Source organism: Sebastes umbrosus, chromosome 19 (genome assembly GCF_015220745.1).
Source record: "Sebastes umbrosus isolate fSebUmb1 chromosome 19, fSebUmb1.pri, whole genome shotgun sequence".
NCBI classification, from domain to species: domain Eukaryota; kingdom Metazoa; phylum Chordata; class Actinopteri; order Perciformes; family Sebastidae; genus Sebastes; species Sebastes umbrosus.
Window position 1 is genome coordinate 4,641,607 of NC_051287.1, and position 17,501 is coordinate 4,659,107.

The following is a 17,501-nucleotide window of genomic DNA, read 5'->3' on the forward strand; positions in this document are numbered from 1 at the left end:
ATAAATATTTACAGTATCTTAAAACACATTCATTGAAAGCAGACATTTATTTAGGCTAAAAAGAACAAAGTTTTTGTTAACAGTTGTTACAAATAATGTACGTTTAACCAGCGATGAAAGACTGAATCAAGTGGTGGTGGAAGAATACGTTTTATTCAGATCTTACAGAATTCCATGTTTTTCTTTTAATGAACTAATGAAACGTTTAAGGAAGATAAACACATGATGTGTTTTTGTTTCAAGTATCAAACATAATAATATGAATGCTGTGAATCTGTACCAGGACCTCTTTGAACACTGAACTGATGAACACTATATACAGTACAACAAAATGTCTCAACAAAACTACCTCTGCTCTGTAAGGGGTGAATTTGTAGGATATAATTCACTAAATTAAATTCTGTCGGTTTTCTAAATGAAAAGCCAATTTCAAGATGTTGTTTTTGTCAAATACAAACAGAGAATTGTTTCAGAATAGAACGGATGATTCAAATTTGCACAAAAATACACAGAAGAGGCATTAAAAAAGCTAACATATTTAAACGTACAACTGTACATGATGTCAAGTAATCCGGTTATGTTTTCCTGAGACCAATGTTGTGGTCTGTATTAAAACTGAACAGGTGTGGGAAAAAAATACTATTGTACAATATTTACATTTTCACAGGTAGTTAATAACCAAAATGGTGAATCTGAGGCTTGAAACATAATGAATAAATGTGGGAAATGCCGCCAAATCTCTGAATCAAACTAGGGATTTACCCGTTATTAATGTATAATTTATTTCTAAAAAGGCATTTCAGTAAATTGAAACTACTGTACATATTCAAAGTGCTTGTGAAAGTATAGTATATATAGCTTAAATTCAATACAACTTGCAGCAAAAACACACAAAACAGTCTTTTAGTCATAAATTAACTTTTACAGACATAACTTAAAAATTATTTAAAAAAAAAAAAGCAAGTCACCCGCAGGTTCTACCTGTCTACAGCTTTCATGCCTCATCTACTTCTGTAAAAATGTCACTTAAGAAGTACTGAGACACGTTGGTGGGCTCCTCCTCTATAGAGCTGCTCTCCACACAGGGCTGAGAAGCTGAAACCTACAACACAGAAGAACAACGGATCAGCTGTAATCAACTCTATGAGGGTGAGTAAATATTCCACTTGTACCCTCCTTACCTCTGCTGGACACGGAGTTGTGACCGAGCGTAGTCGGCTCGGCTCTGTTTGTGATGTGGTAGAGGACGCTGAGTGGGTTTCCTCTGTCGGCTGTGTCGCACTGCGTGTGGGAGCGTCATCGTGTGATGTTGAGGCTACAGGTGCCGGGGCGGAGCGTTTTCCTGCTGCGCGTGGAGCTCTGACCTTTCGGCCCTTGGAAGCTGCTTTGCCAGGTGGAGAATCGCTTGCAGGGGCAGCGTTGTTTGTCTCAGAAATGAAGGGAAGGAAGTCTTTGGCTCTTCTGTCAGGTATTGGAAAATATAAAAATGGATTAATATTTAAAGTCGAGACGAAGTGAAAAATGCTTTTTTAACCCTTTTAGATCACATCCCCGGTCATATTGTACACCTATTTAATAATATATACAAACAAAAACATTCTTATATAAAAAATCCAATCATCTTTTCTTCCTGCAAAATAAAATTTAACGTGTGCTTATGTAAACTAGTACCGACCAATTTCAACCAATAATATCATGACATCCATCCATCAATCAATCTGCATCTTTTAGCATCAAGGGAGGTGCGTGTCTGGTCTCTGTAGCTCCGTATAGTGCTCCAGAGATGACGTATTTGTGTAGGCCAACCAGGAAGCTAGCATCGCCCTGGTTCCCTTGACAAAAAACCAATAGGATTTTTCTATTGGGTTTTTGATTATTGCAGAAAATAAGTCAAACAAACGTTTATAATACTGATTTTGGAAGTGTGAATGCAATCAAAAGCTAACGTTAGGCTATAAACGAACTACACCACAGTCGCATGTATACACAACGAGGCTGTAAAGGCGGACGAGTCAGCGTGATGACGTTCAGTAGTCTCACTTAGCCATCGCTTTTTTTAAAGACAAACGCTAAAATCTCTTTAGCTTGTGTTAACCGCAGACCTTATTTCAGGCATCTAACTAAAAACCCATTCAAAAAGCCCGTTGACTTCCAGACGAGGGAACCGTAGGTGCTAAAATGCTAACTCATTTCCGTGTTTTAGGACTCATGCCAATAGAGTCCAATCAAATGCAAATGATTTGATTTAAATCCCTCTTGTAACTGTACACCGCTCTAACTTCTGATACTTCTGATACCAACATAGATACCAACTGGGGGAATTATTCAGATTTCAACAAGGTTATTTTTAACCGTTTTCCCTTACCTCTGCTGAATACTAGTCGCCCTAGTCCGTGTAGTTTGTGCTCCCGAGCTGCTACCCTCAGGGTCCTCCCGAACTGCCCGAGTCTCCTTTTCAACATCTGCATGATCCCCACTTCCTGTCTGTGGCTCAGTGACAACGTCATCACAGGCTTTTGACTGCACAGAAGGCCCAGGAAGCTCTGGGTGCTGGGTGGTGTCTGTCTGGATGGTGATTGACTCTGCTTCCTTGGCAGCGAGGGTCTTGCTGGCTTGTTTCCTCTTTGTAATATTAGGCTTAACCTGTGCTTCTAAGAGAAACCGGGTACATAATGAAAAAGATGTGTCCAATTTGCGAGTGAGAGTGCATGTGATGAGTAAGTATTCATGTAGTGCATACCTCTTCTTCTAGTGCCCCTCTGCTTTGTAGGGGGAATCTCAGTCTCATCATTCTTCTCTACAGTCTCTGGTAATTTAGATGGATGGACTGCAGTACTCTCTGTTCCATAAACACAAACAATACATATTTACTATTAGTAATACGACATTAATCATTAGCTTAAATAAATGACAGGATAATGTACTCTACCATGTGGATCCACTGGATTCTCCTTGTTCCAACCCTGGTGTGGATGAGAAAAACAAAATGTGACAAATGCAGACATTTTATCACATTGCAGCTACAAGTGGTTAAATTTACTTACTCCATATGCAGCTGGGTCAGGCCCAATATCTTTTACATTGATGAGGCCTGTCACATCACTCTCCTCCACGGACACAGGCACGGCGACATCAGAGACAGGCCCGTCTCCTGCTGCTGCAGAACTATCTCCAGGAATGCTGACGAGGGTGAGGAAAGTTGTAGTCAGACACCAAACAAAAACCAGATCCACACCCGCATGAACGGGATCTGATAAAAGGGCAGGCATTTACCTCTGTTGCTCTATTGAAGCATCTGTTACAGGAAGATAAGGGAGGGGTTCAGGCACACTGCCCGCCACCTCCCCTGATGGGCCGACTGGGATCTCAGTCAGAGACAGGATGAAGAATGGTTCCTCTGGATCTGAAGGCTCCTGCTGCGACAGCGCTGAGAGTGACAGTGAAAGAAGGTTTAGCCAAAACCACGGTGCATATGCCGTATATAATACACAGCACTAAATCAACTGAAAAACGGACTTACTGTCTTGAATTATTGTGAAACTTGGAAGACTTTGGGTCGCTCCTGTACTTGATGTTGATGCATCCTGGAATTGTGAAGAGAATCAGAGAGATATATTTGAGTATTAATCCTTAAATTAGAGATTATTGACCAATATTATATCCCACCCTTAGTCAAAGGTGTGTTAATCAGTGCATTTTATTGTTTCAAATGTACTATTGCACTATCAGCTGCAGAAGGACCACCTGGAGTATAAGTACCCATGGTTGGGAATCACTGCCATACCATATAAACCGGTGGTGACACATGGTAAAAAAATATTTCCCAATGTTATTAGCACATTGTTACATATCTTGCCAACGCCAACTATTAACAAACTTAACACAAAAAGACACTGCAATCATACATGTAATGCTCCAGAGATACGCCTCCTCCTACACGTATAGATTAATATCTTACCTGCGTATCATTGTCAGCTACTTGTGTCACACAACCCAGAGAGGATCCAGCAACATTTTGAGAGGAGTTTTGGTTACTGAACAATGGTCCAACAGCTCCCTCTACTGGTTCTTTGATGTCAGGTTGGTGTTCAGACACAAGTTTGTGGCAAACTGAAGCATCCAGACCTTCCGAGTGAGTACCACAATCTGTGGAAAAGAAGAACCAGGTGCTGCACATAAATAGATGGATAGATAAACGGCAGTAATCCTCAATATCTGCTCAGCATTATTTGAGGTAAGGGAACTTTCATACAATAAAAAAAAGCTTTCAAACCTGCATCTGCTTGTTTTGCATTCTGGACTTGTTGGGGTTGTGGAGGTCGTCTGCTGAGTCCCAGTCTGGGTTGGGGTTTAATAAGCCGGCCTCTACGAGTCTGGGGAGCTTTTCTTGAGGGAGAGTCGGTTGGCTCTGACTGATTAGTTTGATTAGTTTCAGAACATTGTTGGAGTGCTTCTTGATTTTGTGCCTCAGAATCATTCTCTGAACGTGGCTGATGAATGCTTTCTTTCGGATCTGGTGCTGACTGTGTATTAGTAGGGAGTGTAGATTCACTTTTTGACTCTGCTGAACCATCTTGTGAAGACTTCTGAAGATCTGAAACTGCAGTTTTTGTCTCTGTAACTCCAATGGACATGTCCTGTTTGCAGTCCCATTGTGACGCAGGCCCAGACTCCACTGTGTCGGTATTTGACGTTCTGTCCTCTTTGGATTCCCCTTCAACTGTGGGTTTTTCACTGCTCTTATTTTCAAGAACTGACTCTGTCAACACAGACTGTGTCTCAGCAATCCAAGATGTTGCTATGACGACGCCAGCAGAGGATGTCCCCTTGTCATTTGTGCTGTCGAGTGACTTTGTTGAGCTGAGGAGTTCTGTATGTAATGAACAACGTGTTGATGTCAGGTGCTTGCTGTCTGCGAGTACCCGTTCTGTTTGTGCATTGTTATTGTCCGCAGGCTGTTGTTCTGAGGTTAAAGAGGTGTCCATATTGCTCTGTTCTGAGGGTTTACTGATATCATTTGACTGCAGTTTTGTACGTGTAGTTCTAGGAGATGACCCTAAATTGGGTTTTACATTGGAAAAGCGCCGCCTTCTTTGAGAAACATTTTGTTCTGGGCCCTCTGATTTTGAGCCTTGTCCACATCCAACATCTGTCTTTTGCTCCTCCATTGAAGATAAGTCCTCTGGCACTGAAGCAGTGCCAGTACTTGTAATTTGGCTTGGTGTTTCAGGAGGGGTGCTACTGCAAGTTGGCTGTGCTTCTACCTCTGTTATCATCTTGTCAGTGGACTCAAGTCTTGAAGTTGGGCTGGAGGGTGTGTCCGCAAGCTGCATGGGTGTGACAGGGTCTTCTGTGGTTTGAGGTTTAGACCGCACAGTTCTTGACGTCTGTGATAAGTTGGGTTTGGGTTTGACTATTAGTAATCGACCTCTCGTAGTCTGGCGAGTAGGTTTGACTTCACTCTCTTCTTTCAGACTGACAGGTAACTCTGGTGGAGCAGAATGGTCGCTGCTCTCTTGGACTGGGGCTGAGTCTTTGGGTGACCCTTGTCCAACTTGTGATTCTGTGACTTCTGGATCGGATGTCACCTGTCTACTCTCAGTTGTCCCAACATGAGACATCAATACTTCATGTGTAGACACAGATGACGGCGTTGTGTCTCTGGTGGCCTGTTCTCTACTGGGTTCAAATTGGGCTTCAGAAAGGTTCTGGGTTTCTGAGGCACTCTGATCTGATGTTGCTGCGCCTGATTCAGCCTGACCAACTCCAACATCTGTCTTTTTCTCCTCAGTTGTAGACAGTTCCTCTGTTGGTGTAAGAGTAGAGCCTAAATCCAACGATGGTATCAAATCTGAAGCAGGACCAGGACTTTGATTTGTTTTTTCAGGAGAGGTAGTGCAAGCTGGTTCTGCTTCAACCTTCGCTATTGTTTTTTCATGGACCTTGGGGTTTGGAGTTGGGTTGCAGTCTTTCTCTACGGTGTCTTTTGTGGTTTGAGGTTTAGAACGTGCAGTCCTTGATGACTGTACAAGGTTGACTTTGGGTTTGACTCTCTGGAATCGACTCGTCCTGGTCTGGCGAGTAGATCCGACTTCACTCTCTTCTTTCTGACTGACAGGTAACTCTTCTACAGGTGTAACACATTGAGCAGGATGATCGTTGCTCTCTGAGACTGGGGATGAGACTATGTTTGACCCTTGTCCAACTTGTGATTCTGTGACTGCTGATTCGGATGTCAGCAGATTATTACAGCTACTCTCAGTTGTCCCGACATGAAACATCAGTACTTCATTTGTGGACTCCAATGTTGGCGTTGTGTCCCTGGTGGACTGTTGCCTACTGGGATCAAACTGGGCTTCAGAGAGGTTCTGGTTTTCTGAGGCACTCTGTTGTGATGTTGCTGCACCTGATTCTGCCTGACCAACACATCCAACATTTGTCTTTTTCTCCTCAATTGTAGACAGTTCCTCTATTGGTGTAAGAATTAAGCCTAAATCCAATGATGGTATCAAATCTGAAGCAGCACCAGGACTTTGACTTGGTTTTTCAGGAGAGGTGGTGCAAGTTGGCTCTGCTTCAACCTCTACTATTTTTTTGTCATTGAATTCGGAGTGTGGAGTTTGGTTGGAGTCTTTCGCTACGGTGTCTCTTGTAGTTTGAGGTTTAGAATGTGCAGTCCTTGATGACTGTACAAGGTTGACTTTGGGTTTGACTCTCTGGAATCGACTCGTCCTGGTCTGGGGAGTAGATCCGACTTCACTCTCTTCTTTGTGACTGACAGGTAGCTCTTCTACAGGAGTAACAGGATGGTCGCTGCTCTCTTGGACTGGGGCTGAGTCTATGTTTGACCTTTGTCCAACTTGTGATTCCGTGACTGCTGAGTCGGATGTCTGCGGATTACTACACCTACTCTCAGTTGTCCCAACAAGTTTTTCATCTGTGGACTCCAATGTTGGCGTTGTGTCTCTGGTGGCCTCTTTCGTATCGGGTTCAAACTGGGCTTCAGAGACGTTCTGGGTTTCTGAGGCACGCTGATCTGATGTTGCTGCGCCTGATTCTGCCTGACCAACAACTCCAACATCTGTCTTTTTCTCCTCAGTTGTAGACAGTTCCTCTGTGGGTGTAAGAGTAGAGCCTAAATCCAACGATGGTATCAAATCTGAAGCAGGAGCCAGACTTTGGCTTGGTTTTTCAAGAGAGGTGGTGCAAGGTGGTTCTGCTTCAACCTCTGCTATTGTCTTTTCATGGAATTTGGGGTTTGGAGTTGGGTTGGAGTCTTTCTCTACGGTGTCTTTTGTGGTTTGAGGTTTAGAACGTGCAGTCCTTAATGTCTGTGGTAGGTTGACCTTGGGTTTGACTTTCTGGAATCGACTCTTCCTGGTCTGGCAAGTAGAGCCGACTTCACTCTCTTCTTTGTGACTGACAGGTAACTCTTCTACAGGAGTAACAGGATGGTCGCTGCTCTTTTGGACTGGGACTGAGTCTATGTTTGACCCTTGTCCAACTTGTGATTCTGTGACTGGTAAGTCAGGTGTCAGCGGATTATTACAGCTACTCTCAGTTGTGGGAGACATCAGTACTTCATCTGCAGATTCAAATGTTGGCTGTGTGTCTCTGGTGGCCTGTTCCCTACTGGGTTCAAACTGGGCTTCAGAGAGGTTCTGGGTTTCTGAGGCACTCTGATGTGATGTTGAAGCACCTGATTCTACCTGAACAACAACTCCAACATCTGTCTTTTTCTCCCCAGTTGTAGACAGTTCCTCTGTGGGTGTAGGACTAGAGCCTAAATCTAACAATGGGGTCAAATCTGAAGCAGGACCAGGACATTGACTTGGTTTTTCAGGAGAGGTAGTGCAAGTTGGCTCTGCCTCAACTTCTACTATTGTTTTTTCATGAAATTTGGGGTGTGGAGTTGGGTTGGAGTCTTTCTCAACAGTGTCTTTTGTGGTTTGAGGTTTAGAACGTGCAGTCCTTGATGTCTTTGCTATGATAACTCTGGGTTTGACTTTCTGGAATCGACTCGTCCTGGTCTGGCGAGCAGATCCGACTTCACTCTCGTCTTCCTGACTGTCAGGTAATTCTTCTACAGGTGTAACACATGGAGCAGGATAGTCACTGCTTTCTTGGACTGGGGCTGAATCTATGTTTGACCCTCGTCCAATCTGCGCTTCTGTGACTGCTGTGCCGGATGTCACCTGACTATTACAACTACTCTTAATTGTCCCAACGTGAGACATCAGTAGTTTGTCTGTGGACTCAGATGCTGACGTTGAGTCGCTGGCGGCCTGTTCCGCTTCAGAGAGGTTCTGGTTTTCTGAGGCACTCTGATTTGATGTTGCTGTACCGGATTTTAGTTGACCAACAGACCTCTTTTGACTGCCAGATGGCTCTTCTGCAGGTTTGACTTCAATACAAGACATTTCATCTTTTAATAATGTTCTACTACAGGCTGCTATCTTTGGGGTTTCCTCTGCAGCTGATAGTGTCTCAGTTACTTGACAAAGGTCAGGAGCAACTGTGTGGCTCTCTTCAGCTGTCCTTTCTGTTGATGTCGCTGGTTGGGATTTTGACTGAGCAGTCCTTGAGGCTTGGCCTAAGTTAGGTTTTGGTTTCACCTTGGATAAGCGCCCTCTCTTGGTCTGTGGAGAATTTGTCTTTGAGCTCTCTGGACTTGAGTGCAATTGAGGGGTAGGGACTATATCAGAACCAGTCCTCTGATCACTGGATTCAATAACGGGAATGTCGTCATTGTCTGCTGTGCTGTTTTGTAGCTCCACAGCAGTATCAGTTTCTGATGTTTCCGTGACTCCATAAACAGAAGTTGCAGACATAAGAGGAGTAGCACTGTTTTCCTCTTGTGCAGCAGAAGTTGATGCAATCTCTTCTTCCAGGTGTTGGCTGGTTTCATTCACAATGACTGATGTTGTCCCTGCAATTAAACATAATGCCACATTTTAAATTTACTGTCATTTAATCTAAAAGGAATGCACTCCAATTCCAATACAAGGAATATTTTGGTTTCTGTGCCTCTAACCTGATATGTGATCTTGTATGGCTATTTGATTCTGTGCTGACTGAGGGAGGTGAGCCAGGTTGCCGATGGTCAGCAGGGTTTGAGCAGCCTCATTGTAGCTCTCGTCCTCAGTTACTAAAATAAAAACGAAAAAGAGAATGAGACCTTGAGACAAATATATACAAGTTTTCCACTGGGATCTACTCAGAATCTCTCTTCAACATACCTTCTGCGTGGTCTGATGAAAGGAAGTCTATAACATCCTGCAAGAGAAACCAATAAGTCACATAAAAGTTTCCCATATAAGCCAGACTAGTTGCAAAAGGTTGTGATATATGTGGAAAACATGCATTACAGTAGCCCCAGTTACACTTCTTTGTCATTTTCTGTCTACGTCTTTGTCAGTTGATTACATCTGGACACAAAAAGGTCACTTTGAGTTCATCCAGCGCATGCATGAAGACATTGTTCAAACAGGAACATCTTGTTTTTCTTCATTGAAAGTGTGCAAAAACTAAGTCACAATATGAGAGTGTGATCCAACCGCAATCCAAATACATGCACTAAAACTGAAAAGAGGGAGAGATTGGCAGAAAATAAGGTTGGATTTCATCAATGTTGTCCCTTTTATAGATAAAACTATGTGAATAGATCACATCAGATATTTAAGATTAGATCTCAGAAATGATATTAAAATGATAAGTGTAACTGTGGATAATGATTTCACTGGTGCTACATTTTTAGGCATAGGACACTTACAACAAGCAGATCCAGCTGATGTTCACAGGCTTCAGCTGTGCCTGTCTCATTGTGTACCAGATCGAAAGAGGCATCAGGGCACAGTGCATCTTGGGAGATGCCCAACACATCAGGCATATTGGCCAAGATATCAAGCTATGTGTGGGATGGGGGGGGAGTCAGAGTGGAGGGATTGAATTATGGAATGGAAAACCATGCACAAAAAAACTAATGCAAACAACACAAAAATGCTTGTTAAAATAATTATGTAAAAAATAAAATAAATGGATGGTGGGCATCTGTGCAAGACATGATAGGAAACAGTGCATCATACCTCCTCCATTGTCTCTTCCACTTCTGAAATGACAGGACGTGGAGATCGCAGGCTGGCAGGAACAAACACAGGGGCAGCGCTGTCCTTACTGGAGCTCCATGCAGCGTGCTGATCCTCCTCCACCTCTTCTTCTTCTTCTTGTTCCCGCTGCTGTTCATCCCCCTCATCACTGTCTTCTGACTGAGAAGCCCTGAGGGTGACTAGTTTAGGCTTTTTGGACTCCTGGGCTGATTGTTGCTTTGATGATCTTCCCCTCTTGGCTGTGCATTTGGGTTTAGGCCGAGCAGCAGAAGCAGTGGACCCCTCTGGGGAGGCAGGAGTGGTTTCAGATGCGGCCTCTTTAGCAGGGTAATTCAAGAGCTTGGTGGGTTTAGGCACTCTCCCGTACCTATAAAAGACAATCACACACTGATGAACCGCTCCTATTCTTTTATTATTAAGTATTTTCTTTGGGAATAGGAATGTTTCTGCATACAATGTTTAAATCGGAGTCATGAAAACAAATATTGTACCTAGTAGGTCGAGGAAGTTGAACGGTGGCATCCTCTTCTTCAGAGTCATCATTGGCTGACTTCCTCTTATTGGCTTGGCTTAAGGGTGATGCGTCTTTATTTACCTAAAAAGGTTAGCATAACTTTCAGTAAGCCAAATCAACAATGTGTAGAAATATCTGATGACTTTAAACTGAAACCAAAAAATAATAACCTCTTGCTCTTTAGAGGCTTCATCAATCATACTCTCATCCCCGTTATCTGACGCAGCATCGCTGGTCTTTGTGGACGGCGGTGGGGCCTTTTTACCCCACTTCCTGCCCAAAGGCAGAAGAGGTTTTGGTGCTCTGCCTCGTGAGAGTTTAGCAGGTTTGATTGTGGCGTCCTTGGCTTCATTCACGCTATCAGTCTTTTCAGACCTGTATATTAGGACAAAACAGGGAATTTGAATGCCAACTGAAGATGTGAAATACTTTATTCAAAACAACATTTTTAAAGTTTTATTACATGTCTGATGTTGGACGGTCCTCGGGAAGTGCTGCCTCAGTGTCTCCGGGAATGTAGGCCTCATCTGAGCATAGAAAAGCAAAACAAAATTAAAGCAACAATCAACAAGCGCTAAGCACACACACAAAGCACTACCAAGTTTCATCAAGAAAGTTTTGATAAAATAACTGAATGTTCCTGTACCTTGTTCACTGCTCTTTTCACCCGTTTTGTTTTTCTTGTCATTTGGTTCCTCAGTCGAGGCATCCTTTCTTTTGCGTTTCTTCTTGGGCTTAGCGACAGTAGTTCCTCCCTCATTACAAAGGTCCTCGTTCTCTTTCTCTCCCTCCTCCTCCAAGTCAGGCATCTCATTCTGCTCTTCCTCATCTTCCTCCTCCACAACACTCAGCTTCCTTGCAGATTTTTTGTCTGCAGAGGGAATTAAAACACATAAGGATTGTTGAATTGAGACAAACTCGGAATAAACAGATGTTAAGTCTGTACCCCAGAATAATATTTAAGTTATGAAGCAATAATACACAACTAATAAACAAGATAAAAAGAATGAAAGGATATAGTTACCCTTTGGCTTTTTCTTTTGCTTCTTGGGGGATTTCTTCCCAGCGAGAGACTTGAGTTTCTTTCTGTTTTTCTGAACTTCCAGAATCTTCTCTAGCAGCTTAGAAAAATACTCTATGTCCAGTTTGCGCCTCTCTTCTACAATACAATCGGCAGTAAATGTTGCATTAATTGCACAGGGAACATTTATCATTTAATATTATATTCAACCAGCTAAACATTCTCTGCTGCTGAATACTCACTGAAAGCTTTATCAATCCTCCAGGAGTTCGCTCGCTCTTCCTTTTTAAATTTGTTCTGAAAGTTTAAATCAATGCAATTAACACAAACATGCATTTTATTGTGTATTTAGTGAAGCAGTGTGTTGCTTCTTCATATCATGTTCTATAAATACATGTACATCTGTATTCATCACTAACCTTTATCTCTGATCGAGCTCTGTGAGGAAACAGTTGACAAATCATGGAAAAGTCTGTCCCCACCATGCTAATAGCCAGGAAGAACATGTCTGTCTCTGATGGAAAACAGCAAACAATCATGACGTTAAAAACCAACACGAACAAGGCATCCGAGTAAAATGTGCTCTAAAGATGTTATAATTATCTATATCTATTATACATATCGGTTCAACCTTCATTGGACCAGGGTTTGGAATAGGTCCCTTTCCTGAAGCTGGAGTAAGTTGTAGTGGAGCCACGCTCAAAGATGGGGTCTCGACCCTGTGCTGGATTTGGCCCTTTGGCTCGCAGGACTTCCACCGTCAAGCTGAGACACAGGTGGAGACGATATGATTAAATCCACAGCGTCTCCAACATCACAATAACGTTTATATATATAAGAGGAAAAAGCAAAGTAATAAAAAACTCAAGTGGTACCACATTTATCTAAAATAACCGAGCGAAGGGAAGTAGATAAACATGAAAGCATGCATTGCATAACTTATAGAAGTCCACTGACCTCTCCTCATCAATGATCAGTGAGCCGTCCTCTGCTACTTTGACCTGAGGAACCATCACGTCATCGTCATCCTGCTCTTCCTCTGCCTCTGCTTCTGCCTCCCCCTCGTCCTCCTCTCTAGGGCTTGCTATTTTAGGGAGGACCTCGGGTTCCTGCGCTCTCTCTGGTGACCTGCAGGGATTACATCACAAACATCAGGCAAGAAAGAAGGAGGTTGGTAAACAAGTAACCTGTATGTCTCATCATGCAAACTACTGCCTTATGATGTCCACATAAACTATGACTGATGATAGATGTATAGATGTATCATTTGTATGATCATATATCAATGAAGCTAAAAAGGAAAGAGAGTTTAGAGAGATGATGGGATAAACTTACGCTTCTCTTACTGGAGAAGGAGGGACGACAGTCTCATTCTCTTGAGCTGAGTCTTCTAAACTAGATCTGAAAAAAAAAAAAAAATGCAAATTATAGTCACATAAGACAAAGAAGGAACCACAAAAAAAACCTCCACGTCAAATAAGATCCATGATAATCAATAGGAGATAAGGATTAAATGTTACACAAGTTTCAGAGGAGACACTTACGTCATGGGGTTAGACACTGGTAGATAACGGATAAGGTCCCTCATGGTCATTTTGGCAGGATCTAAGGTATATTCCTTTGCACGTGCGTTTGCTTTCTTGATTTTCTGAAACATCAAATGATAACACTCTTTTAACGTAATGGATATACAGTATACAGTGAACAGTATATATCTTATTAATATGTTACTAAACTTAGAAAGTGAAGAGAAAGAAAAGAAGTATGCTTACTAAATAATCTGAGTTTACCTTTTCTTTGTGCATCTCCTGTTTGAGCAACTCTCTGAGCTTCCGGGCTTTTGCGAGCCTCTGTAAGTCCGATGGGTCGTTCAGGAGTCTACTCAGGGAGAACGCTGGTGGTGACAGTGAAACCCCACTCTTGGACGACACTAGAGTCTTGGCTTTCTCTGATAGCGCGATAGCTTCTTTGTCTGGTAGAGAGAGGGGGACTTTATCTGGTGGTCTGGAAGGAACTTCTTCAACTTGACTGCCTGACGCGCTTTCTAATTCTTTGCCACTGTCCGCTTGCAGATTTGTGCTGGAGAAACCAACACAGGATTGTTCTGGAGAGTCCTCGGCTGTAGGAACAGCTGAAGGTTCTGAACTGTCGGAAGGGATGAGGGTGGGTTTAGGTTGCATTTTGGGCTGCTTGCTCTCTTCTGAAGACCTCCGTCGCCTTGGGGACTGGAGTCTTGGAGGGGTTGCTGTACTCGGCTTGTCAAGGTCTGAGACAGGGACTTCAATAGGAGTTTGAGAGACTGCCTTGACAGGGGATTTTGGCGTCCGAGCAAGCGTGGAGGGGCGGCCTGGGGCCACTTTGGGCTTGATGGAAAACCGCTTCCTTCTCTGGACAGCTGCTGAGGAGCTGGTACCTTCCACATTTTGGTCATTACCATCCCTAAACAGCAGGAAGAATAGTTATTTTTCTTATACACAACACAAGTAGCAGTCATGCCATTTAATGCTTATCACTCACCCTGGGGCAGTTGGTTTTTCTGATGGGGTCACAACAGACTTGTCGTCTGTCACAGCAGTAGCAGTGCTGCTCTCACTGACGTCTTTGGGGGTCTTACTGGCCTCCTGACTTGCTGAAGAGGCTTCCTGAGGTGTTCCTGCCGTTCTCCCTGTCGTACCGACATTGGGTCGAATACTAAATCTTGACCGACGAAACATTTTGACCTGAAAACACAAAGGAAGTCAAAGCTGCATCAGAATTCTAACAGCAAAACCTGACAACCAGCTGAAAGTGAAATATTACTTAAGAAAATTACTGAACCTGAGCTGCTGTAAAAAACAGCAGGGTATAACCTCTAGGCTATGTGCTTTACATAGAAGAACTGACATACATCGACAGATTTGACTGCATCAATAAAATATTTTTTCTTCAATTCAGATATTTGCAGAATATTAAATACTGGATAGAAAGCAAAACAAGAACACACAAATGTTCACCCAGAATGCAGTTTGAGAGGAATTACTTGTTGGATCAGTTTCACAACAGAGGTTCAATGTGAAAAACTCTCCGTGCAAAGAGACAAACTGACTTGCTAAATTCTTACCTTTAAACAACAAATGATGTCCTTTACATAAAGAGCACAAAACATTCAATCATTATGCTCAGTTCTCAGAATACAGACACCTCATATCATATCAGCACAAGTATCACTGCTCATTACTAACCTTTCACATCACTGAATTAATGCAACATGTGTTCAACATCATTGCTTATTAGGGATGCACAGATTTATCGGCCGATGTTTGCTTCACCACTACTGCCATACATTTCAAGTTAGGGCTGTCCTCGACCAAAGAAATTCTTAGTCAACTAACACTCACACAATGTTGTCGACTAATCGATTGGTCGATTTAATTGACAGATCTGTAAAACTGAGTTTCTCCACAAAGAATCACACAAAAGAACCACTTTAAATCTTGTGTTTACCAGAGATGTGCTCAGAAAAATAAGTCATTCAGCATGAAAAAGGCATTAAAAATGACTAGTGGACTAAGAGGGGGCAGCCCTATTTTAAATGTATAGCAGTAGTGGAAGAAATGAAAAAGAAATGCAATTAGTATTCTATTCATTACTGTAAAAATGTGTTTGCTACAGTTGTGAAAATGGTGGTTTAATGTTATGGTTTCCAGCATCACAGTGGAGCCAGGTTTCAACCTTTCTACCAGATGGATGTAGGTGTAGTTTTACTGTATTTTAGATTACTTAACTTTGAAGAGATTACTGTAAAATACACAGTATAAGGTTTGGTATCTTGAGTAAAATCACACTTTGTAGTCACTATAGAAGAGAAAAAGTTAACTGAAGTCCTGAAGTACAGTCACAATCATCATTTTGCTTTGTATGCATGTAGGATTTACTGTAGTACATCATCTAGATTTACATTCATCATCTGAAAATACTGATTTCTGCCTAAATGTGCATTTTTTCTGGTTGTTATTTGTATAATCTTGAGGAAATGGCATCCACAGACTCTTGTTTTCATGAGAGTAACCATTTTATTTTTTTATACTTTATTTTTTCAAGGCTGTTTTCATATATGCAATCCACTGTTTGTAATCACAACAGTCTATAAACCAACTTTTAAGTGGATGAGCTTACAGACAAACCCATCAAGTACACTTAAAGAAAACAACCTCAACATTCAAAACCACAACAAACCCAAGAAAAGAAAAAAAAACACAATAATAACCATTTTAAGTGCAACATTTAGACATAATACTTCATGTTTGCAATGCACCAAAGCAAGAATACCTTATTTCATGCAACTTATTCTGCAAACCTCAGCTTAGCTGAGGTTTGCAGTTTAGCTGAGGTTTGCAGAATAAATTGCATGAGGTTTGCAGGTTTGCAGCTTAGCTGAGGTTTGCAGAATAAGTTGCATGAAATAAGGTATTACTATATACTATATCCACTGACAGGACTAACGTTAGAGAGGTGAACAGTGGTGCAGAAGCAGTAAAGAAAACCACAATGAATAATAATATACCACCAGAGAGAGGTTTAACAAGCTAACACACCTTTACACACATTAAACTCATTCAAAACACTGAAAAATGAGTCAATAAAGGACTAAACAAGCAGAAAAAGTGCAGGAAGCTGAGCTGAAACTCGCCTGACAACACTTCTACTATGCGACTCTTCCCGACTTAGACCGTCTTTTATGTTGATATTATGAAGCTGAGACAACTACATTCATCATTTTATCACATCTATATGTGTTATTAAGCTTTTAACAACGTACCTGCTCAAGAATATGTCGTTTACTGGGAGAAATAAGCTTTAGTTTATCGACGATGGGAGGCGAGTAGCGGACCCCATGCACACACACACTAATCCGCCATGTTTTTCATGACGTGGTATTTGCGTGAGTGAAAGGGGTTGTGGGAAATGTAGTCAGGTCGATGCAAAGAGAAGGATGAGGCAAGATCATGCTGTCTATGGGCATGGGTTTCTATCATGAAATGTAAACATTATATTGCAACAGGCTTTCAAAATAATAAATAATAAATATATAAATAATAAATAAATAATAAATGAATAATAAATAAATAATAAATAAATAATAAATAATATTAAGCGTCTTTGAGTCCTCGAAAAGCGCTATATAAGGTGAATTTATTATTATTATTATTATTATTATTATTATTATTATTATTATTATTATTATTAATAAAATATTGTTTATAATACTCAGTGAAATAAGAAGTATTTACATGTTTTTTTATTGAATGCATTCATTTATTTATTTTATTTATTTAATAAATATGTATTTAATCAATTAAAAGTAAAAGCATTCAGAAGTATTAGCAATAAAATGTACATAAAATATAAAATTATTCAATTAAAGATACTGATAAGTCGACATGTAAGCAGCATTTTTATGTTGTAGTTGGTCAATGTGAAGCTAAGTTTGATATGTTTTTTTAATGCAATAATTAATTAATTACATTTATTTAATCAATATTCATTTAATCAATTAAAAGTAAAAGCATTCAGAAGTATTTGCAATAAAATGTACATAAAATATAAAATTATTCAATTAAATATACTGATAAATCAACATGTAAGCAGCATTTTGATGTTGTAGTTGGTCAAGGTGAAGCTAAGTTTGATATATGCTTTTTTTAATGCATTAATTAATTTATTTAATTTATTTAATCAATATTTATTTCATCAATTCAAAGTTAAAGCATTCAGAAGTATTAGCAATAAAATGTACATAAAATATAGAATTATTAAATTATAAATACTGATAAATCAACATGTAAGCAGCATTTTGGTGTTGTAGTTGGTCAAGGTGAAG

At 41.0% G+C, this 17,501-nt stretch overlaps 1 protein-coding gene across 3 annotated transcripts; it reads right to left on the reverse strand.

The window, feature by feature from the left end:
• Window positions 1-131: 131 nt before the first annotated feature.
• Window positions 132-16,576, reverse strand: zgc:162472 (uncharacterized protein LOC553495 homolog). Of its 3 annotated transcripts, none has more exons than XM_037752881.1 (28): window positions 16,440-16,576; window positions 14,159-14,361; window positions 13,432-14,080; window positions 13,186-13,289; window positions 12,977-13,042; window positions 12,599-12,769; window positions 12,273-12,406; window positions 12,061-12,155; window positions 11,884-11,938; window positions 11,645-11,779; window positions 11,267-11,491; window positions 11,084-11,147; window positions 10,791-10,995; window positions 10,598-10,701; window positions 10,086-10,473; window positions 9,773-9,907; window positions 9,240-9,276; window positions 9,035-9,148; window positions 4,274-8,929; window positions 3,959-4,146; window positions 3,521-3,584; window positions 3,274-3,427; window positions 3,048-3,180; window positions 2,930-2,963; window positions 2,741-2,839; window positions 2,366-2,651; window positions 1,182-1,461; window positions 132-1,102 (listed from the first exon to the last, which is right to left on the reverse strand). In XM_037752881.1, exons 2-28 carry the CDS (start codon window positions 14,353-14,355, stop codon window positions 995-997), a joined length of 8,880 nt encoding a protein of 2,959 aa, XP_037608809.1. In that variant the 5' UTR covers window positions 14,356-14,361; window positions 16,440-16,576; the 3' UTR covers window positions 132-994. The 3 variants fall into 3 exon arrangements, with proteins under 3 accessions (XP_037608809.1, XP_037608808.1, XP_037608810.1); XM_037752880.1 differs by having other exon boundaries at window positions 3,045-3,180; XM_037752882.1 differs by lacking the exon at window positions 9,773-9,907 and having other exon boundaries at window positions 3,045-3,180.
• Window positions 16,577-17,501: the final 925 nt, after the last annotated feature.

What these genes read in the sequence shown, in the direction of transcription:
- zgc:162472 (XM_037752880.1), bottom strand. Translation starts at nt 14,355, where the DNA reads ATGTTTCGTCGGTCAAGATTTAGTATTCGACCCAATGTCGGTACGACA. An exon ending in GACCGTCCAACATCAGACAT is followed by an intron (nt 10,996 to 11,083) that starts GTAATAAAACTT and finishes CCTAATATACAG; the next exon opens with GTCTGAAAAGACTGATAGCG. An exon ending in GAATCCAGTGGATCCACATG is followed by an intron (nt 2,840 to 2,929) that starts GTAGAGTACATT and finishes TTTATGGAACAG; the next exon opens with AGAGTACTGCAGTCCATCCA.